We start from the raw sequence: 23,038 nt of genomic DNA, 5'->3' as shown, positions 1-23,038 counted from the left end.
TAGGCTGGTACAAATACATCAGGCAACAAACAGCAACAGCAGATGACTTTTTTTTTTAATTTTAATTAGGCAGAGGACTAATGTTTTTAAATGCAACTCAAATGTCATCTCTGAAGAACAAGACTGTTGAGCAGTACAAGAGAAATTTCTTTACATTCCATTAAATAACGGCAACAAATGACTGATTAATTATGAAAACTACCTTTTAAAAGCCTTGTGGGCGTAGCACAGAGATAGCTGGATGGTGACTAATTTTCCGTATCATTCAATATGTGTAATTTGGATTTAAAATGAGGTGAAAACAGAAATTGCCAGACCGTCTCCTCCTCCTTCACAAGAAAAAAGCAGCTAAGTGAAATCCTACCCCAAAATCCACTACATTCAAACACGCTGTTCTATGCCAGAGCCACTGTCACCCATACCCTTGCAGAAGCTGTTTTGTCTCAAAACAGCAGCCATTCAAGCCTAAGAAGTTAAAGTTGTGGTTCAACAAATCCACAGCTACTTTAGGAGACTGCATGCCATTTATGCGTTTCAGACAGAACAGCTTAATCGGATCTAACTGCACAAACTAACGACAGCAAAACTCCACGCTTACAAGTGACAACAGCAGCAGGATTTCACTGTGTAGTTGTAGCAAATTATTCATGAATATTTTGTTGTAATATTTCATAGGCCTCCTCTTTGCCCTACAGATCACCGGCCACACTGAAGGCAGAGACAAAACTGCTGCTGGTGTGCTTCATCAGCACAGAGCAGTAGTTCAGACCAACCTTTTAAAAAAATTTTTAATTATTTTTTTATTATGGCATCTTCAGGGGTTGCCATCATTACCTAAGACAGAGACTTAAAAGAGAAAAAAAGTCCATGTGGAAGAAACACCAAGGAAACAGTATCCATGTACTTACTTAGCAACTGTATTTATATACAAGTAAACAAATCTTCACTCTTTATACATTACCCACGCACCTGGCACATGGTTGATTCCACAGTCAATTACAATTGCACCAGGTTTGATCCATTCACCTTTTACCATTTCAGCTTTACCAGCTGCAACCACCAGGATATCAGCTTTAGCAACCTACAAAAAAGCCAAAAAAACAACTCGGTATCACACAAGCAGTGGAGAAAGGCAGGACTGCTCCAGCCCAGCTCAGATCAGCTCAAACTGTGGTGAAACTGTGGGCTCGCTAACTGGGGGCATTGTCAGCAATTAAAAGTAGCTAGCAGTTCCTTGCAAAGGACAAGTTCCCACAGCCAGAAATTACAGCCTGTTTTCACACTCCTACCCTGAACTGTTGCTAGTCAACACTTCAGAACCTCCTCTGAACTCTTCCATGATTCTTAAGTGGATCACACACACTACTTCTAGATAAAAATGAAAGTCTTCTGCATATTCTAACCTTCCTCCCTTCCGTCCTCCCTGCATGTTGAGCTGCTCTTTTCGGTACCAGAAATACAGCCAGCACTCATCAGGCAGCAGCCAAGAACAACCTCTGCGCAGAGCTCTAAGCTGTGCTTCACTTGTAGCAGCACTGTGTTTTTTATGTCCAGGACCATGAAACATGCAACTCCAAGGAAAGCCAATTGTAATTCAGCAGCAATATTTGTTTAGACAGTACGCAGTAAGTTTGACAAATCTGGCTGTGAAGCTGCTATTAGAAACTCAGACTAAAGCTCATTGTCACTTCTTGTGCTGCTTCATTCATGTTTGTTTAGGAAGCTGCTACCCCATGGACTTTTTTCTTTTAATTCGTGTAAAGGGAGATAAGTTACTTCTCTGATTTTGTTTAGAATTAGCACTTCAATTGTTAATCAACTTAATGACAGCCTGACTGAACAGCAACTCTATCACATGAAGCTTTGCAGCATTTCTGATCTGCCTTGTGAGTTATATTCAAATACACCTACCCCCTTCCCAGCTTGAAATACTTGCCTACAGAGCCTGGCAGTTTTGATTGCTCAACAAAATCCAAGTAGGTGGCAGCACAGCAACACATGCTATTTCTGTCATTCTCACCGCTAAAGAAGAAAATGGTACCAACTCCCAGTCATAGAAAATAGTCCTGAAGGAAATTTGGAGAAGACCATTTGGTCCAGCATTTCTCAGCCACTAAAGCAAAAGGCGACCTGGCTTTTTCGGGGGGGGGGGGGGGGGGGGTGAGGGGGGGACAGAGATGGACAGACATGTAATATTTTGTAGGCCACTACTAGAGATTATTGAAAGGGATGATTAAATGCTCAGCATTTGCCCACAGAAAACAGAAGTAATTTCATTATTACAATTACGACCTTCCAGTTAAGCACCAAAAATAATCGGGACCCCCACTGCCAATAATCCCCAAGACACAGCCACCTATACCAAACAGCATCAAAAATCAAGGGCAAGTAAAAATTTAAATATAGCTCCCAAGTAAGCTTCTTCTCTTGCACGAACGTAGGAGTTCCTATAGCACAGACCACTTCTGGTTTGAGTGCTTGTGCGTGAGAATGTGATGCATGCACACATCCCACCTTCAGTGTTTAACTAATGGAAGTCTCAGTCAGCACACAGCACAAGTCTCGCTTCAACCCAGCATTAACCCTACTGCAGTACAAGCAATCATACAACCATGCAGTGAAGAGGACTGGGAAACTGTTTCGCATGAAAAACAGCCCAGGTCCAGCTACTTAGACAACATAGGGTAGTAATGACCAGTTGGTAGCACTGGCTTGCAGCAGCTAAAACCGTAGCCTAACACATCCATCCTGTCCTTACCTCCTCAGCCAGAGTCGAGGTCTTTGAATGGCAGGTGGTTACTGTTGCGTGATTCCAGAGCAGCAGGTCATGCATGGGAGCACCGACAATCTTACTGCGGCCAACCACTACAGCTCTTTTCCCTGCAACTTGGATGCCTGTACCAAGAAAGCCAGTGTTATGATAAGAGTAAAAATAGGTCAGCGTGCATCCCAGTACCAACAAATTCAAACAGGTCTGGAGTTTTTGGTCAGTTGAAATCTGGCTCTGCTAGCTCAGGATACTATTTTTCTCCTGGGCTGCATGTGATAGGGGCTTTGAGAGTTGGGAGGAAGGAAGGAAAGAAGGAAGGACAGCTTTAAAACCAGCTCTTTTCCTATCTGGAATGACAGAGATGAAATGGGGCATCTCAACAAAAGCTGCCATGCAACACAGAAAGGCATCAATGTACTCTGCAATATACACAGCCTCTCACTGAAGACTAACATCCTCATGAATAGTGAAAACATCCTTACCTGTCTGCCTGATAAGTTCCATGCATCCTTTCGGTGTACAGGGAATAAAGCAGTCTCCAAGGTCTCCTCTGGAGAGTTTCCCGGCATTGATGCTGCTTAAGCTGTATTTTGAAAGAAAAAAAGGACAATTAAGATTCCCCGCCTCATGATCACACAGCTTCCAAAATACCAATATTTATGCTAATCTGCTTTTAAAATTTTTAATTTGATTCAGAATTCAACAGAGGTCATTCAAAAGAAAAAAAAAATCATTCTAGAGTAGCTGTCATGCTCTCTGCTCTCCAATGGTGAAGTCGGCTTACCCATCTACATCCTTCTCAGGTGCAACAGCATTGGTTATTTTCTCTGTATTGATGGGTTTATCAGAGTCCAGTGGCAGCTGCACTATAAAGCCATGAACAGCAGGGTCTCCATTCAAAGAGGCAATGCACTTGAGGACCTACAACAAGGAAAGATCAAAAACCTGATGGTCAATAAAGTAAAATAAGCCTGATGCCAGGGAAAAAACCCCCCACAATCTGCTCAATTAAGAGATACATTCAGTGTATTTAGTTTCTCCACCCATGAGTATAAATGACTTGTATTTGTTTCATTTTAGAAGTATACTTGTTAAAGTCTCTTTAAAAAAAAAAAAAAAAAAAACTGGTTCCAGTTCTTTTGTTGTAAGTTAGTATGTTAGAACAAGGAGTCTTTTTATAAAATCAGAGGGCAAAGATAAAGTTCATCCTTTTAGCTCAAAACCAAAATTAAGTATTCTTCATTACTATGTCACTTACCTCAGCTTCTGTGGCTGTGTTTGGCAGTTTTATGTGATTGGCACTGATCCCAATCTGCAAATGAGAATACCCACAAGTTATCTGATTTCTGAACTGACATGAGAGATTGACCTAGACATTCTCTCACTCCAGCCCACCCTCAGGTACATTCTCTCTTATTTCCCAGGTCTATCTCCATTTTCTGTGGGTATAGTCCTATTATTTGGAAATACCATCAATGAAAGAAGATGAAAGATCAGTGCTTTGCCTAGATAGACTGGTCTGTATCTCTACTGTCCCATTCAGCTTCTGGAATGAACATCATCCTGTTGGCTTGACAGCACACTGCTCTCAAAGGTCAGCAGAGGAGATGCCGGTTATCCCCTAGGGAAACAGGAACTCATCTATGTTTCCAGTCCTGCTGTAGGATGTAATGTACCATTCAGTCATCGATGCAAGGCAACTGCAGGTACACATCAACAACGTACAGAAGGAAGATAAGCGCATGGCCATGGGTCAGGATTGACAAAATAGCAGTACTTCAGGCACGTGGGATTTAAGGGTTGATTATACCGAACACTGCACCAACCACGTTGTCGTTACTGGAACGGAACACATGGCTAAGTCTCAGGTTAGACATCTATACTCTCTCCTTATAACAAGGAATTCAGGCCAGCACTGGTTTCTTCAATACAGGCAGAGCATAAACAAAGCTACTTGACTCTCGGGATTTTTTTCCATGTTCATGCTTGGCCAGCCATAGGAGGGTTTAAGAGTCTGGGCATTACCTCAGCAGCAGCTTTCAGCTTCATATTAATGTAGAGGTTCGAATCATCCCGATTTCCAACCTAAGGTTGAAAAAGACAGTTGAGTCACACCACAGAGTAGAGACCCAGTCAAAGACTGAGATGGGCTTAATCGTTGGCTTCCTTTGTCTGAGCTACACCAAGGAGACAGAGGTATGCTTGAATAACTGTAAGACACACTGATACAGGCTATAGACAGTCTAGCTAACAGGAAAGTGTCCTTTCAAGTAAAAGGCATCTAAAGAGAGGCTGTCTGGTCTCTTAAATAAACAGCATTTACAGCTGTTCAAAAACCTTAGAAACACAGAGCTCTCCAGAGCAGAAAAATAACTGCTTGTCATATCTTCTGAGAGGTTTAAATGACCAGTTAATTAACATGATCAGCAGGTGCTTATAACATCCAATTATCTGATTAAGGTTTTCAGAGAAGTTGGGCCTCTTTGATACGTAGGAATTAAGAAATTAGCTACCTAAGGAAAACAAAACAAGAATAAAGTGATGCACAAAATGCTTCAAAAGAAAGCAGTAGGTAGAACTGACGCCTGTAGTTTTTGGCAATATTGGGCAATTATAGTACCACTACATTTCAAAAAAACCCTGGTAAGCATACAATTGAAACCCATTTCCCTCATACTGGGGAGCAATCCCTAGTTCTCACACGAATTACAAGCTGCAGGGGTAACTGCATTGTCTTATCACCCAGCATGCACTGGTTCCTCCTCCCTAGACAAAGGGGCTCTTTCCACTTTACAGTCTGCTGCGTTTAGGAAAGGGTATACCTCATACAAGACAGAAAAGATGATAAATAGAGACAGCAGCAGGAGATGTCAAGAGAAAGAACATTTATAGTGTGCAAGAGAGAACATGCTTGACCACTGGACAAAATCCAAGATTAGCTGACTTATTCTCTCAGCTCAGAGCACATCAGCCACATCCCAAGAAAAGGAAACATAAGTGTGTGCAGTGCTATGTATCAGGAACAGCTAATTCTCCTGATTTAGACAGCTGAAAAATAGACAGATGAGAATATCAGTATCAGGAGATGAGCTTCCCCAACCACAGACTTAGCCTGAGAAAGAGCTTTGGCTTGAAGAGCCAAAGAGCAAATAGGTCACAAAAGATTAATTACTCTGAGATACCCAGGACTGATGAGAACCCAGGCCAACAAGAAAAGACTTCAGTAACACTACCAGAAAGGCAGTAATTTATGAAGACAGTTTCCAAGGTCAGCAGTTCAGCAAATTCCACCAAAGCATCCCTTGCTACACTTTAAATAAAAGACTTTCCCCCTTCCTCCTATCCAACCGAAGACAAGATGTCTGTAGAGATGATCTCCTTGAAGCTAATGGAAAGCAAAACCAAGAAGGAAAGAACCAAATTTGTTCCTGGCATTGAAGGGGAGCGATTTCTTTGTACACTATAATGGTCTGAGCACTGGAATCCAGACAGGCACCAAGAGCTTTTCAGGAGCCCAAAATAGTAAGTAAGAACAGAAGCCACTTCTGCAAACATCCTCTTTCAACACATCAACTCTCTGCAGCTACATAGTTCTTTCCTGCTACCTGACACTTGCTACAGCTAGTCACCTTCTGATCTAAACAGCTGACCAAAGAGCTTCCATTTTTCACAGCTGCAAGGAAAAAAATCCACTTAATTCTGTCAAACACACAGGCCCGAAGCCTGCACTGACAAGAGTGGGGGTTTTTTTGCTCCACAAACATTTCTGCATAGATGCTAGCATTTAATCAAACTTATGACAGACATCAAATCCAGCAATGGGATTCTGTTCCATCCCTGCACTCACACTCTTCTTGGCCAGGGCTTTTTTTTTTCCTCCATGTTCTCACATAACAGCACACCAAATCCCTTAATAAACCTCCCAGCTCTAACATTTCTGGTACAAACACGTCTCAGAGCTGACAGACTTTGGGGCTTACACAAATGCAAAGACCCAAGTAGACTTGCGAAGACCCAAACAGACTCTGCTAGTACTGCTTCCTGTTCACAGGCAAGAATTTTCATCATTTCACATACACAGCAGTCCAGACAGAGAATGACAACTGTCAGAGGAGAGAAAGAAAAAAAAAGAAAAAGAAAAACATTGTTTCTGGGCCCCAGTAACTGGCAAAAAGACATTACAGAGCTGTGTTAACATCCCGCACAGAACTCAGCACTTTTGTTCATTATAAAGCATTGCCATTTTGCAAAGCAGTTTTGGTGAAGCTGATCAGATGCCCACTTACTACTGCTAAGTGACACAGATATTCTGTAGTTATTAAAGAACGCAGTACCTGTAGAATTGCGAGTCCTGGTCTGAAACCGGGGAATTTCTCCTTCATCTCAGCAACTTGCTTCTTTAGTCTCTCTCTCACTTGTCTGAAGAGTGTGAAGAAAAATAAAATAGTTTGGATGATGCTTCCAAAGCGTCTTAGCAATTTATGGACATTCATCTTATTTGGAGATCTCTGAGACTTGTGTACTCAAGGCATAAATGTGCATTTGCCAATCTGCCCATACGCAGACTTTTCAATTCCTGATTTACCACTGTATGAGAATTCAAACCCTTGGCTAACTTCTACCTTGGTTTAAAGTCCATTTAGTGCTTCTCCACCTTCCTCCTCACATAGCAGTCACACAGGATACAAGGGAAAAAAATGTACAAAACACAGCATGGAAATTGTCGGGACTTGAAACTCTCTACTCAAAAGTGAATCACCGTTCTGTACACACTCTTATCAAGTCCACCCATCTGCCACAGGCACCAGTCACAACATTGCCATACATGCTGTCCTGGCAAAGGATGATGAATCTAGAATGGCAAAACTCTAGAAAATGGCTATACAAGAGGTCCACGAGGATACATCATTGCTACATTTGGCCAATACTGTTTGTTTCCATTTCTTGTCTGCTTAACCTCGCTGTGATGTGCTGCAGTCCTCAGTCACCCTCCTACCTCCAGTCTGCTTCTGCACTTGCCAGCATGCATGCAGGACAATGTCCCCATCCGAGCACTTCCAAACATGGCCAAGATTTTTCCATGTGAACCCAAGGAGAACGGGAGAGAGAAGTGAAGCAGTGATCAAAGTGAGCTAAACCTTGGTACACAGCTCAGGTTAACCCTTTAGTGAAGACATGTGTAAAGACACAGTTATTAAAATACAGCTTCAAGATGGGAGCACAAGAGGATTCACTGATTAATCGATGGTCTCCTTGTGCTCATCTACCCTCAGAACAGTAACCACAAAGTCTGCTACTTCCCGAGGGGAACCACACTTCCCAGACTGAAGAAGATGCTGTTGGTGCCAGTTGGTTAAAAATGCAGCAAGGATACTGTAATGGAGGAAGTAGTGAATTCCACCTGGGAGACTGCAATTCCGGCCATTTAGGGGAAATCTAGGACAAGTAGCCAAGCAAACCAACTCTACCCTGCAACTATAAACTCCAAATCAGAAATGCCGGAGGCAAGACGAAAGGGAACCAGGAATAGCAGGCTGCTCTGTTGCAACCCAGCCGCACTGTTCCCAGGGGACCGTCGCAGCGGGCCCAGCCGGAAGCAGCCCCAAGGCTGCTCTCGCTCGCCTCTCAGGGGAACCACCCGGCCGCCTGCCGACCCACACTGCGGCCCAAATCACACATCTCCCCTGCTGCATCCCAAATCACATGGTCAGAGCCCAGCTGCATCTGAGGTGCTGGTTCAGAGTATTTATAGGTGCCTGCTTCTGGCCTAGCTTTTCAAATCTCTTAACAAGAAGTTTTGGTAAAGGAGGGTGTTCTTCATCTTACTTCAGAACTAGTTCCTAGGCCTCCTTTAGCTATCACTCTGTAAGACTTGACAATAAGACTGACTTTCTATGATACTGTTTTTTGAACTCACCGGCCCTGTCCTATCAGTTCTTCATGCTGAAGTGGCAAAAGTTCATCTGCTGGGTGGCAAAAGACCCCTACTACCCCTCCTTACACTTCAGCTGTAAGCCCCTAGGGAAGGCATTAACACTACAGCTCCTGACATGATACTGCCTGAAGTCCCAAGTAGCCCATAATAACGACACAGCCATTGCAAGCAACATCGGAAACCCACTGTGCATAGCCTCTGAGCAGGTGCTGTGGGCCAGCTCTTTGAGGGACTTACTTCTGAGACCAGCCACTGGTAACTATATGCAGTGGAGGCAATGAGGCAAATAGCACTGGCCTGTGACTTGCAAACAAGAAGAAATGCAAACACATACCAGAGGTATCATGATTTACAGTGTAATAAAGCTCTCATAAAGGACAGTCAACTGTAAAGAGTCTCAGATCTGGGTTTTACTTTTAATCTGGTCTCCTCTGTGGAGGAGAAATAGTCCAACTGAAGGGTCTAGTTTCCCCTCTCTCCTCTGTGAAGCACAGCTATGACATGCTTTTACCCCCAGCAGCCACGACTGCTCACATGTTATATTACTGTCATTTTCTGTAATTAAGCACTAGCTCATTTCCCCTTCAGCTACAGAAGAAAGGTAACAAACACACGAAAAAGTGGTGCTGCCAGTGCTGATTTGGTTTCAGAGCCTAGAAGAGAGAAATCATTTGTTAGATGGCCACCTAGTGTTAACTAACTACCACTGCTCCCTAGTTGCAAGAAAAACCACAGACACAGAGGTTTGAAAGAAAATTCAGTTTAAAAAAAAATCCTTATTTTAACTCTGCAGAGTTATAAATACATTACAAAATAATCTTTGCAAGCCAGTAGCTATTTAGTGATACAGTTTGCAAAATTAGATTGTGGCTTATAAGTCTTCACAAAGATTAAGAATTCATATTGATAAATTATCAACAGCATTTTTATTATCAGTATGAAATACTTTTTACTTTTTACACAAATCTGCAATTCATCTGCACATGGTTCCTCCAAAAGCCTTCCCTCTGACACTAAGCCCCTCCTGTGTGCGTACACTGTCCCACAAACAAGCTCACGTGGCAAACGAGGGTCCAGGGTCCATCCAGGTTAAAGACAGCACACGGCTCTGAACATACAAGGAAAAAGCCACCTCCAAAATTAAAGAATCTGTTGGCCTTTTTCTCCCTAAACTGCAGCAGTAAGCTGAATTTCATTTCATCAAGTGAATTTCCCAGCAGAGGACAGATCAGCATCCTCCAGCTCCGCTGCAAGGAGAGGGAGGAACACAGCTCCCACCCTGCTCCTCCGCAGGCAGACCCCGCTGCCACTCCTGTGGGACTCTGTACGTGCAGTGGCTTGGATGATTGGGGTGTGAGCATTCACCCCCCCAAACTGAAGACAACACCAGGCTGTGTTTCTGTCCTGTCCATGGATAATAAGGCCCAGGGCCTGTGTGAATATTGTCAAACAGACGAGTGAGCAAATGCTTCCTTTAGAGACAATGATGCTCCAGAAGATGTCTGCCTCCAAAGAGGAGGGTTTGGCCTCTTCTCCGGCATCACAATCTTCCAACAAAGGTTTCGGAGGTAGTTCGGGTGTTTCTTTTGCAGCCTCCCACCCTGACAGAGCACACCTTCCCTTGTCAGACACAGATCTCACTATTACAACCCACACACTTATCAACTCTAGATTATAGTCTCCACCAGAGCACTTCAGCTAAAACTTGACACATCTTGACACGGTGGCAGAGGCTGACCTCCCAGACAGTTCACTATACAACACCGAACATGGCAGCGCATGCATCAGAAGCACTCCAGCTGCAGCCCTCCAGAAACAGCTGTATAAGGCTCAGGGTTCTCCCTAGGTCCTCCACCACTTTGGTCAGGGCTGCTGTCCCTCAAGCACACTTGCCTTTGGGAAATGACACCACTTGTGCCACAGTTAGGCGAAGATGAAGCATGCAGTTTGATTTACTAATGTCCTCACCCCAGTCTCTGCAGTCTGTAGCCTTCTGAGCACTGAACAACTAGTCTGAAAGCACACTCAGAGTTCCTCATTAAGCTCCAGGCCATGTCCTGCTAAAGTACATGCTCAGTAGCATCTGTTGCAGGTATCTCTTGTGCTCCCATGGGGCCATTCCTCCTTACAACCTGCAGCACTGCCCCTACTCGCTTTTTTGCTTCCAGGAAAAAGAAGCTTCCCTTTCTCCAAACAGCCATGGCACCATGTCCTAACTAGCATGGCAACTGCTTAATCTTCAAATACTGCCGAAAACCTATATAAGCACAATTACTCTTCCCATGGTGCAAGCCAGCGCGCCACAAAACAACCCGCTGGGAGCCCAAAGAACAGAGAAGAATCTGGATCAACTAACGGTCACTCTGTAACTGAAAACCAGTTCACAGGAGCCTCTTTTTTTGGGCGGCGGTTTCACAGGCTGTCCCAACAGAATGGCTCTGGAATGGAAATGCCTTGGGAAAGTCTACCCAATTGCTGCTGGTATCCAATAAATAGCTCCATTTGGGGGAAGACACTGCTCAGGTGACAGAGCTGGAATCAGCTGACAAGTCTCCTGATCTCGTCTCAGGTACCACCACCACTGCATGACCCCTGCACACTGTCATTATTTCCCAGGAGAAGCATCTGCTTCTTTCTACACCCCTCCACTCCCAAGGGTTTTAACCACTCTTGTGGTTGCATCAGCTCAAATACTTACACAGCCACTCCTCAGGCTAGAAAAACATATGACGATACTTTTATTTTTTAAATAGAGGTTTTTACACCACATGCAGAACATTTGTCCTGGAAAGCCCACAAAACAGCTGACCTGAGGAAACAATAATCCATTGGGGTAGGGACAGGCAGCATATAAGGAATCTCTCAAATGAAGCTGGCTGCCAAAAGAACAATGGAGTTTTAAAATTCTTGTAAAGCAGAGTCTTTAACACTTACACAAAAGGGCTTGCCCCAAATGTGTTACCAGACCATTAGCTGATGGTGGACACCCATGCTGCAACAGGGATCACACCAATCAGGACTGCATCCCAGAAAGGCTACTAGATAAAGCACCCAACAATTTAATCACGGGACAAGGGTAACAGAAATAAAGAAGAGCTCAAACCATGTTTGTGTGGCTGCAAACAATACTTCAGGCCTTATCTACAATGGTCTTTGTTGACAAAGATTGGTAGTAAGATTTTCTTCCTTCCACAGGCAGTCACATGCTTTTTCCCTGAGGACTCTCCCTTTCCATGTAGCTTGGTGCTGATGTGCAGAGATCACAGCACTGGGGCCCAGCTGCCCAGTAGAGTTTTTTTGTTTGCTTGTTTTTCAGCTTGTAACCTCTTTGAGGCAAGGTCCATTTTTTTATTTTGTGTTTGTACAGCATCTGACACAATGGGTTCTTGCTCATAATTTGGGGCTGCTCAGTGGCATTGGACTGTACTGGACCATGCAATTTCCATCAGCTTATTAAATCCAGTGTGGTATCTTTGGTGCATGCCTGAAAGCTTCTAGGTAGGATCTGGTAAACTAGACCTCACAGACACGGGAGATTTTTCAGTTCACACCAGGCTGAGCTTGAGTTTCCAAAGCAGCACCATAAAACTGTTGAGTCTCAGTCTGGAAAAGCTAAGGGGTTGTCTTTACCACACTGTTACCTCCAATTATAAGTTTAGCGGGATCATCCCTGCATCCAGTACTTTAACCTCAATGCACTAGGTGACCTATCCCTAAGGGCTGGGCGGGGTGTTCAGAGTTCTCCCTGTCATCAAAATTTATCAGCCACTAATCCAGACCAGGACTGCTGCTCCATTCCTGGTGCTCGTCACCAATTTAAGCCAAGCCCAGGGCTCTCAGAGTGGATGGGGCATTTTCTAAACCTAGGCTACTTTGGGGGAAATGACTGAACACACTGCTCACTGCAGCAGAGGTAAGCTGTGAGAAAGAGCTACTGCAATGCTCTGAGCATCCACTTCAGACACAGAAACAAAAAAGTTTTATTGTAGGGAAATAATTAAAAAAATAAAAGGTTAAGCATATTGCTTGTTGATTTCTTCTAACCCTCCACATTCTTATATACTTAAAACACTGTCCTTTTGACTTGGATTAATCCACTATTTACTGTAGTGTTACACAATAACTCATCTTTTGCAACTCATTTGCCCATGAAGAAAATTGTACTTGCACCAAAATCTAAGGCCGGATTACTAAAAAGCTACTCAGAAGTAACTAGCCAGCTCTCAGTATCTTTCACCAACTGTTCAGGTGCTAGGTATTAGAATCTGTTTCTACTGAAAGAAACAGCCTTAGCAAAAGAAGCATTAACTTTAACATCAAAATCCTAAACACAAAACAGTGCCTGCTGTCCTGTATGCTGTCCTCCCCATGTAGTTGTATGCTGTGCATACAACTGCATTTCACTAATCTCACAAATACTTAAAAAAAAAAAAAAAAACCTACTGAATATGACTATTTTCTTTTGTATCTTTTCTGAGCCTTTCAGGACTTTCTATGTACAAACTAGCCTTACCTCCTCAGCAAGTTCTTCTGATTTGTAGGGGTCTGCTACACTGGAACAGGGAAGCACTCTCTGCTTCTCTCTCTTTTTCCCTCTCTGTCATACTCTCTCACACACACACAATTTTCCCCTCTCTTTAAATATGTTTCACAAAAATAAGTATTTTACTATCTACCTGATTTTTTCCCCCAATAACTCACATGACTCTGAATTAGGAACTTCCTTCACATCTCTTTAGAGAAGAGGTGCTTGGTGGCAGGAGAAGAAAGTTCAAAGTACTTATGAGTTTTCATTTAAAACGCACACAGAAACCTAGAATTTTGCAGCTGGAACCTACTAATAGATTCACCTCAGCTGTTAATATTTGATTGACTTTCAAACAACCCCTTTTATTGGTTAAAGGATAAAGTGACAGACAAAAAACTTCTACAAGATAAGTCACTGAAGAAACTGTACAGTTGACTACAAGGTCAGAGATACCCTCGTTATACAACAGACAATTCAGTTGAAAATTCCTAGAAAAACCACATGCCTATCGTTTTTTCTGCTGACAGACTTGTGGCCTGTGGGTGTATTCTGGACAGTAAGAATTCTCTGGATCACTATTTCTCTAGAGGACCTGTAAGAAAAAGATACCTGCAGGGTATATAGTCCATTTCCTCATACCTCCTTGAAGTACTCCACTAGCAAAAAGGAGAAATACCTTTTGTAGCACACACTATGATTTTGCTATACTGGACATAAACATAGAAGAAATAAAGAAACTGAAGGAGGAGAGCTGTACAGTTGAAATTATTTTTCCATTTCATATGGTCTTCAGGTCAAGACTGGATGCCTCTGAGATAGGTTTCGGCCAAACACTTCAAAATGTGACTGGAAACAACGTAATCCTTTCTCCTGTATGCACCTATTAAAACCATATGCCTCTTCCTAGATATTTGCACATCACAGAGATCCTCATCTCTGAAGTTGCTAATGTAATTCAGTAAATAAGCAGCAGAAGAAATGAAATATCTCCCTACTGTATCTAAAAAATGTAAAAAAAAAAAAAATACTGTCAAAGAAGCTAGAAGTTTTACAGTGAATGCTCAGGATATCTAGCAAACATACTCATCCTACCTAAATTACTACCTTTCCTGATTTATAGTAAGTCTACAGTTGCAATAACGTGTAGCTTGCAAGGGCCTACTATACTTCAGGGGCGGTTTCTATGCCAGAGAAGGGAAATCTGCAGTAGGCAAAGCTGAGCTCTACCAGTACCAGACACAAGGCAGGCAGGACTCACTGGCTTCAAGACTTGCCAGAAGCATGATGGTCAGATGAAGCACACAAGACTGAGACTGAAGTACCCAAATTATCATTCCAGTAACTGGCTCAAAAATTACAATGCAAGCAGCCTTTTGTCATGGATATTCGGATGATTTCAGGCCTAGTTTCCAAACATTTCAGGCCTAGTTTTTACAAATGCTCTGCTGTCAGTCAGAGGTACATGTGTTGTACTCAGCAACACCTAAAAGCAAGCCCGTGTTTAGTAGCAGTAGGAAAAATAAGCAAACTAAAATATACAACACAGGCTGACCTATACTCAGGGCTTGACGGCCAAATAGAAACTGAGGAACAGAAAGAATCCTCTTCCTTTAGGGTCAGACAAACCCTTCAAACACCTCTGGCAGGGCACACACTGAGATCCTTCCTAACATTGTCCAATACGTGGATTAACTTATTTTATTTTAAAAAGGCGTGACTAACGCTTGTATAACACGAAAACAGAGACCGTATCTAAACAAGTTCCCAACTCCTGCCCGTAAAGGATCCTCAAAGCACTACTCAAACACCTAAGGCTAGAAACCAGCTGGCTGCTCCGCCTGGCCGCAGGCCATCGCCAACGAGGATGCTGAGCGGCCCCAGGGCACCGCTGGGGCCTGGTGGCAGAAGGTGCCGCGGAGAATGAAGTAGACAAGACAGGCTGAGTTTTTCGGGGATAGCGTGACAGTATTTTAAATGTTTCTGAGATCCTTAAGAATATTATTTCGCTCTAGGCTGCTTAATAACTTTTGCTGCTTCCAGCCCACAAGCCGCGCTTTGAACGCGACGCCGACACCTGACAGGGTGCCGCAAGCCCCTCGCCCGGGCTCACCGCGGCGAGCAGGGCTGGGCGGCCCGGGCACCCCCCGCCCCGCCTCCGGGGACCCCCCAGCTGCTCGTTCCCCCCGAGACACAGGTTTCCTCCACGAGCACAGCCACCCCGAGGGCGGCAGAGCTCCCTCGCACGCTGGGGGCTTGGGCAGCCCCGGCCGCCCCCCCCCGCGGAAGGAGCCCGCCGAGCTCGGGCACGGCAGCGGCGGGAGGCCGGGCGGGCGCGGCGGGGCAGCGGCTCCCGCAGCCGCCGGTACGTACGCGGAGACTATCTTGCCGCTGAGGATCTCGGCGGGGGCCATGGTGAGGGCGGGGGGAGGCGGCGGCCGAGCGCGGCGAGGCTCCCGGAGCGAGTGCGGGCAGCGCTGCCCCCGCCGCGGCCCTACTCCGCGCCCCACGTGGCCCCAAACTTTCGGCGCCGCCGCGCAAGCGCCGCCCGCGGGGCCATGCCACTTCCCCTCCTCTTTCTCCTCCTCCTCCTTCTCCCCCTTCCCGCCCCGCCGCTGTGAGGTGCCCGTCCGCCTGCGTCCCGCCGCCCGGCAGAGGGGTGGGAGGTCGGCGGCGCCGCGAAATGGCCGCCGAGCCGCTTCGGAGGCGCCGCGCGCCCCTGCGCTGAGGAGAAGGCGCCGGGGCGGGACGCGGGGCTGCAGCGCTGCGGGTTTAAAGTAAAACAAAAGGCGCCTGTGTGTCCTCTGCGGCGCTTCGGCGTGTTTGTCCAGCGTGGGGTCACCCGGCTCTTCCGGCCAGCGCGGATGGTAACGAAGAGAGGGATTTTGGCCTCAGGTTCATGGGAGTCTTCGTGGGTGGTAGGAGCGAGCGCCTGGGGGCCTCTCCGGAGGTGTGCTCGGAGTGAGCAGTCCCCTCGGGCCTGGGGGAGAGCTCGTTGTGTACCTCTCAAACAGGCTGCTCAGATTTGTGCTGCTCCCCGTGTCCACTATTATTTCTGTAACCAGTGCTTTTCCTTAATCTGCAGGTTAGAGTAGACCTTTTAGGATGTTGCTGAGAGTGAGCTTCTGTGGTTTTCTCCAGCGCACAGCAAATGCATGGTTATGGTCAAGCCAGATGTGGAGATGGGAAAAGCAGTCAGATACCGCAGGTGAGGCAGACTTGCTCAGGCAAAGCAAGGTTAGGACCCAGAGACTTTGAGGAAATCATCACTTTTTACTACTGAGGTCTAGCACATGGTCAGAGAACAGGTCAGTCTGCAAGAGACCACCACTAGCAGGGTGAGGGACAAGGAACTGGCAAAGTGTCCCCACTAACTCAGGTTTTTGCTTTATATAGGGTTTGAAAAGAGCAAGTTCTTGTTCCAAAAAGTCTGCTAAGAGAGTATGCAGTCCTGCCATAAGGTAATCATTTCACAAATGGGCTTGGGAACTGTCAGGTTTTGAGGAGGGAGAAGTACAAGCCCCTTCAGCTCCCTTCTAGGACACAAAGCTATGACATGTAGGGGTCCTTTTGCTTCAGAAGCTTTAGGATTGCTTCTCTGGGATTCTAGGAGGGGAATAAAATACATACATAGTTCAAAACTTGTCTGAGGGTAAGGCTTTTCTCCTTGGTTTTCTTCCATAGCTGTGGCTTTTTTACTTTTTTGTTTTTCTCTGCTTTTTTTTTTTAGTGAGGAGAGAACTTACTGTCTCTTGAGGAGTCAAACCATTTTAAGTTAAGAATACATTACAATTATAGCATGAGAGGTCAGAAATTTCTCTTTAAAAGTGACTTGGAAAAGAGGTAAAATTTTGCATTTTGAAGCTTTTATATGCTAAATAGAAAAAGCTAGAAAGAACTTTTTTCATTATATAGTCCCTGTATTTGCTGGACTGTTCTAACAGTTGTGGAACTATACAATTTAAACAGATTATACAAGTAACTAAGAGAAGGGATTTTTTTCTAGGCTGCTTAAAATTCTGTGCCTTGTTTGTTTTTGCTGTTGCCTTTATCTGAGGCCTGAATGAACTCTTGGGGAAAAAAAACCCTGTTTTTAAAAGAATTCAAAAGACACACCCCTTTAGTTAAGGACAGCAAAAGCTCACAAAAACAGCCTTTGCCAACAAAGATTTGACACGCCGAACAATAGTGTAAAAATATCAAGCAAGAAAAGAAAAAGAAGAAATCCAACTCATTCAGGTGACCTGATTTGCAGAGTGAGCAGAAGCTGGTGTCATCAGGAGTTGTAGTTTCCTGCCCAGGGTTGGTAGCTTGCATGATTTGTATGTGTGCTAGTCTTGCATCATATGCCAATTTTCTTAGTGTTCCAGCTCCTGAAAAAACATGCTCAGGAGAAATTTTAGTTAAAAAGGTAACTTTCTAGCACTGATTTTGGCAGATAAAATTTTGAAAGTGACCTGAATGTATTGTAAAGTCTAAAAAATGAGTAGGGAAGTAAAAATAACTCAAACAGCTTCCTTTTCTTATTTCATGATTTTTAAGCCAGACTCTCATTTTTGGGGATGGATTTTAAATGCTTATGCCAGAAAAATCAGTCTAACTAACCTTCTTTTTATCATAGGAGAAATATCTTTTGTATTCCTAAATTTTCTCGTAGTGAGGCACTAAAGCTCAGATTGCTACTCAGAAGTTGTGGGTGTCGTGCCTTTATGTATACCTTCTTTAACATTTCATCTTGATTGTCATCCTGAAGTCAAAATACCAGGAATGGGATGGGACCTTCCCCATGGAAAAGGGACTGGGTGATGAGAAATGGCTGAACAGACCCCTCTGCTCAGTTCATGTCAAAGCTGTATCCAGCTCCTAAATGCAGCAGAAAAGTTAGGGCTAGTATCATATAAAGGAAATCTCAAGGAAGCACAGTGGCAAAGGAAACAAATGTGAAATTATGCACAAAGTTGGGAGCAATGATCACTGTTTTATACTTTGAATACACTACTTTTGACCATGTTAATGCAAAAATATGAGGAAAAAAGCCTAATGCCATGATAAGAATGGAGCACTGAGCATAGTCCATGTTGTACCAGAGCAGACTTATCCTCTAAAGGCTGTTAGGATGAAAAAGGATAAAAACAGCTACTGCAGGGGATCCTGAAGCCTTAGGGTTTCTGAGATGTCTCTGCTCTGAGTGCTGCCCCAGAACAGTTGTTCTGCTTCCCTCACCTGCCAGGCATCCTTGGCTTTGATTTGGCAACTCCCACAGTTTGATTGTTTACCTTTGCATCCACCCCCCTCTTACCTAACATGTCAAAAGTCATGGAGGTCGCTCTTTAAAAAAGCCATGAAGCCTGCAAAATACCTGCCAGAAAGACTCTCAGTGTTGCTGGTGAGCTAACAGCTGAGCCTGTGGTTGCACAGGGCCCCAGAAGGTGCAACTTGTTGTGAGGAACTGACCTTTTATCAGCAAACTAAGGAAGAATGTTAGAGTTTGCTTTACCCATTAAGTAGAACAGTTAGGATAGGACATCTTTCTGTCCCAGCTGAATCACTTCCAATAGAGGAGGACGAGGAACAGAAAAGTAGATTAGCTTTATGTAGGTCAGAAAACACATTTGGAGAAAGTCTGTTTGCTAGAGCATGCTTCAGAAAAACAGTATTCAACTTTGATTCTTCAAACACTTCTGGAGAACCTTTTCAGCTCAGACGTGTCCCACTGAACAAAGCAGGATTGGTTAAATGAGTAAAGTTACTCAATGTTGGAACAGGTTAGAACGTAGCTTACTTTTAGTGACGTTGAACAGAGCTTAGTAGCAGGGTCACAGCGATACATTTAAAAGCATGCTATTGGTCAGCTCTCACTTTGATCAGAAGATAACAGAACTTTGATGTAAGGCTTGAGATTGATCTCAGTGTACACACTTTGAAATAGCCCTCATAGCTAAGCTGTGTTTATTATTACATTAGACAGTGTGAGCTAACATTTGTTCCATCACAAAGTGTTTCCTAAAGATTATTATCCCCTGGTCTGTTGAGCTATCTCAAGTTCCCCTTGGTTCTTAGATGGACACATCACAAAATGTAGCAAGTTGGTGATGCAGTCTGCTGCTGGATGGTCATTGCAGAAATGGCTGTCTGGGTTAAGATGCTGTTTGCTCTCTGGCTGCCTACCGATGCCTTTTGCTCAGGGTTCCTGGTCCTATGCCTAAACTTTTGGAACAGGGACTTGGAGTGCTCCTCATCAACTTCAATGCAAAGGCAGCTAGATTAGTCAAATCACTTCAAAAAGCAGTTTTAACTACAGTGAACTGCTTTGCTATAAAGCAGGCAAAGGGTGCCTTCATTGTAGATTTTTCTGTCAGGGGTGTAAAGCTGGTTGTCTCCAATAGAGTGGCAACAATAAATAGGTCTCTGCTGTAGTTTATGACCCCTTAAGCTTGCCCCTCACTTGCCAACCATGCAGGGGTTTTGTGTGTGGGCATAGCTTATCTGGCACTCTGAAGACGTACATCAGAACTAGGTCAGGTGATCTCCAAACATCCATTGGAGTTCCTAGGCTAGCGATGCATATTTTCCATTGGTTGTTTTGTGTGGGTTTCTTTTTTTTTTTGATTGCTCTTTTAGCTAACCTGTCTTAGATACATCACCTTGCCTTCATACAGAAATCTTCCAGCACTTCTCACTGACCTCTCAGGAATCCTGTAGAAGAAAGATGTCTTGTTAACCCTTTGAAGAATTTTGTGTCACACTTGATTCCATTGGGAACAGTGCCACAGCGCTTGATAAATTTGGGCCCTAGGTTGTCCTGACTCTTTGAAGTTAAGAGATTATTCACAGTAAACAAACCATTTTCTAAGTAGTCCTATCTTTCACATAATAGCCATTCCTAATATTTCTACAGCATGCTGTGGCACTCCGTGCAATAAACAAACAGCCTAATTCACTATTCCAGCCCCCCTGTGAGTAAAGTATTACCACGTTTTCCAGATAAGGTAACTGAGAAGGAAGGATTAAGTGATTGCCTAAAGCAAAATAAAAAACACAAATAGTGTTGCTGAGATTAATTGGCTTGTCATTTCCAACTCCACCTTATTCTCTGTGGCTAATAACTTTTAGTTAATGGCTTGTGGCTATGTAGGACTTTTCCTTCTTTTTTTCAAACAACAGAATTGCACAAGACAACTATGAAAAATGCATTCTCAGTATTATTTTTCTGTAGAAATAACAGCTATACCAATTCCATCTTTCTATCTGTGTAAGGAGTTTTAGCTGCCACACTGACACGTGCAGGGGATAGGCAGAGAGAAAAGTGAGTTTCAGGACTGAAAGTAGGAGGAAGATGTCCAGAAGATAATGTCTGTTATAATTTAATGCACACAAACTCCCATATAATTCTCCGAGCTGGAGAGAGGACATCCCTGGCAGAACAAAATAGTGTCACTCTTTGCCACCTCTGCAAGAACCTCCTCCACAAGGGAGCATTAGCTATTCCAGAGGAGAACAGGGTATTCTCTGATCCCAACAATTCCTGTTGCTGCAGTGTCCTGCAGAGAAAGGAGAAGGCTGGATGGGTCCTGAGAAGCCTATGATAGGGGAAGTCCGAGGCTGGCATGAAACCAGCTTTCCCACAGACCATGATTTCAGCAAGTGAAGCTTTTAGAGGTAAATACAGATAAATGGAGTTTCCCACTTCAGACTTAGATGATGCAGTATTTATGCTTGTCTCATTATCTGGTTTGAAACACTGAGCAGTGTTTAATACTGTTGTATATACAGAGTTCATAATACGCAGCAGGCATAAGAAGTTGTGCCTGTAAGATGCTTTTACTTAAAGCATTCCTGATTCTACAACATCACTTTTTTTCTAAACAGTCACCTTTAGATCATAACTGACTATACCAGATCAGACAGAAGTTTTTTCCAGTTCAGGATCATGGCTCTGAGAGTGGCCAACTGCAGATACATAAGGAAGACTGTAAAAACAGGGCAAGCATATGTGGTATTGCTGGTCTCCAACCATTTACAGCTGGGAGAATTTCTGAGATGCATGGGTAGAGGAAAAAGGGAGAAATAGGAAGAAGTTAGGGACAAACAGGATAGGTTGCACCATGCCTTCTATTCTGAGAGGTCCAGGAAAGACATGAATCATTTCATTATAATATGTAATAGATCGGATGTCTGAATTTTTCTTCTAACCCACAGAAATTTTGTGCACTTCACCTTTTGCATAGACACCTTTTGGCCATGTGAGTCTGTTGGTTAGATTTAGTGGAAACAGGATGGATAAGGTACCATACACATACTGTAGTGAATGATTCTTTCCCCTACTTGATGTACACATTTTTTTCTGTCTCTGAAATACAGATATATTTCTTCATCCTGCGGTTCATTATCTCCTTGCTGGGGTTCTTCATAATTAGACTCTAATTTCTTAGCATTAGCAATAAAAATACATATTTATTTTCCATTGTCCTTAGACTCTAATTTCTTAGCATTAACAATAAAAATACATATTTATTTTCCATTGTCCTGGTTCAGTGACTGTTGTTTGTGATTATAAAGGAACAGTAAATTGAAGAAGGAAGGTGCCTAATTTGACTGCTCTGGAAAAACAGATCACTGTTATATCTCTGGAGAGGGATTGGCATGAAAGTCCTTGGATCACTGTAAAATAAAAGGCTCTGGGTGCCAGACAGTCATATTCAGTTCATCAGTGTAGAAACAGTCTTTTTGAGTGCTTTTTGCATTCATTTGAAAACATTAATTTAGCCATAGTGGGAGTAGGTTTGTGAACATCTTCCTGGGACCTGCCTGGTTAAAGTAAATAGGGGTAATACCAATTACTCAATATACTATAGTAATAAACTTTGTATTAATTATTAATGATTTACACTGTAGTATCAGCTACCAGCCCAGCCAGGGACTGGACCTTCATTCTGTGAGATGCTGTATATATAAGCACGTGCACACACACGTATGAAACAAAAAGATTTTCCTTTCCTTGAAGGTCTCATAATCTCAATATTTGGAGCTGAGTTTCAGCTTCTCCTGAGCAGAACTTGAATGGAGTTTGAAAGGGGTGGGCGCACAAACCATTTAGGTATCTCATTCTTTTTCACTCTGAACAGTATCAACATAAGAGAGCTTACTATAAGCTTGTTCCACACTCATTTACAGCATTAACAACACAAGAAAAACCCTTTTCTGGAACAGTCTTGACAAAAGCCTGTATATGTGTGCAGATCTCCCAGCTCACATGCCTTGTACTGCAAACCCTTGTATCCCAAAACTTTGTCAGCTTCCAGTCCAAGTTCACATTTTTGTCCTTTACTTTTGCCTACGAACGGTGCAATTTGTCTGGTATTTTAAAACAGGAACTGCTCCGTTTATAAATGAAGCAGAGCCTGGCAGAGACAGCAGATTCAGTGACACATTGCTAATGTTTGCCCTGGAGCTATGGAATGTGTCCCTTCTCATATGCTGAGCTGGGTCAGAGAAGAACAGTGGTAACTTATAAGTCTACGGAGACCTTGTATCTGTCCTACATGTCTCTGGGAGAAACATTTCTCAAAAGAACAGCAAGGGTTGCTTGTGTCTACTACTGTGAAGTGTCTCTCTATGTTTTCCAACTCATAAACCAGCTTGAGATCTGATTAGAAAGTTTCTGCCATGAAATGGCCTGTCCTTTGCTCCTGTCTCCAGCTTTAAATAATCCAGCAGGGCAGACTAATGTTTTGTCCAATGGACTGTGCCAGGTATAGTTGGCAAAAAGCACATTAAGGGCCCTTCTGGTCCCCTCTCACCTCCAGAC

General features: G+C 43.6%; 2 protein-coding genes across 7 annotated transcripts in view; one reads left to right on the top strand and one right to left on the bottom strand.

Annotated features, from left to right (window-relative positions):
* Positions 1–15,840, bottom strand: part of MTHFD1 (methylenetetrahydrofolate dehydrogenase, cyclohydrolase and formyltetrahydrofolate synthetase 1) — a 46,305-nt gene extending 30,465 nt beyond the window's left edge. The window contains exons 1-8 of one of the 2 annotated variants that reach the window (XM_026114088.2): positions 15,604–15,820; positions 7,105–7,189; positions 4,796–4,855; positions 4,029–4,082; positions 3,555–3,691; positions 3,253–3,353; positions 2,759–2,895; positions 970–1,081 (exon numbers count right to left, since the gene is read on the bottom strand). In XM_026114088.2, coding sequence (XP_025969873.2) covers positions 970–1,081; positions 2,759–2,895; positions 3,253–3,353; positions 3,555–3,691; positions 4,029–4,082; positions 4,796–4,855; positions 7,105–7,189; positions 15,604–15,644 — 727 coding nt within the window. In that variant the 5' untranslated portion in view covers positions 15,645–15,820. Of the gene's footprint in view, positions 1–969; positions 1,082–2,758; positions 2,896–3,252; positions 3,354–3,554; positions 3,692–4,028; positions 4,083–4,795; positions 4,856–7,104; positions 7,190–15,603 lie in introns of both variants that reach the window. The other variant, XM_064511954.1, reaches the window with a different exon arrangement.
* Positions 15,841–15,964: 124 nt separating this feature from the next.
* ESR2 (estrogen receptor 2) overlaps positions 15,965–23,038 on the top strand; it is a 91,846-nt gene continuing 84,772 nt past the window's right edge. For all 5 annotated transcript variants that reach the window (XM_064511959.1, XM_064511958.1, XM_064511956.1 and 2 more), the window contains exon 1: positions 15,965–16,097. The gene's annotated coding sequence lies outside the window, so the exon portion shown is untranslated. The remainder of the gene's footprint in view (positions 16,098–23,038) is intronic.

This window comes from Dromaius novaehollandiae, chromosome 5 (assembly GCF_036370855.1).
Source record: "Dromaius novaehollandiae isolate bDroNov1 chromosome 5, bDroNov1.hap1, whole genome shotgun sequence".
NCBI classification, from domain to species: Eukaryota; Metazoa; Chordata; class Aves; order Casuariiformes; family Dromaiidae; genus Dromaius; species Dromaius novaehollandiae.
The sequence above is the reverse complement of the archived record's forward strand: the minus strand, read 5'-3'. Positions and strand labels throughout refer to the sequence as shown.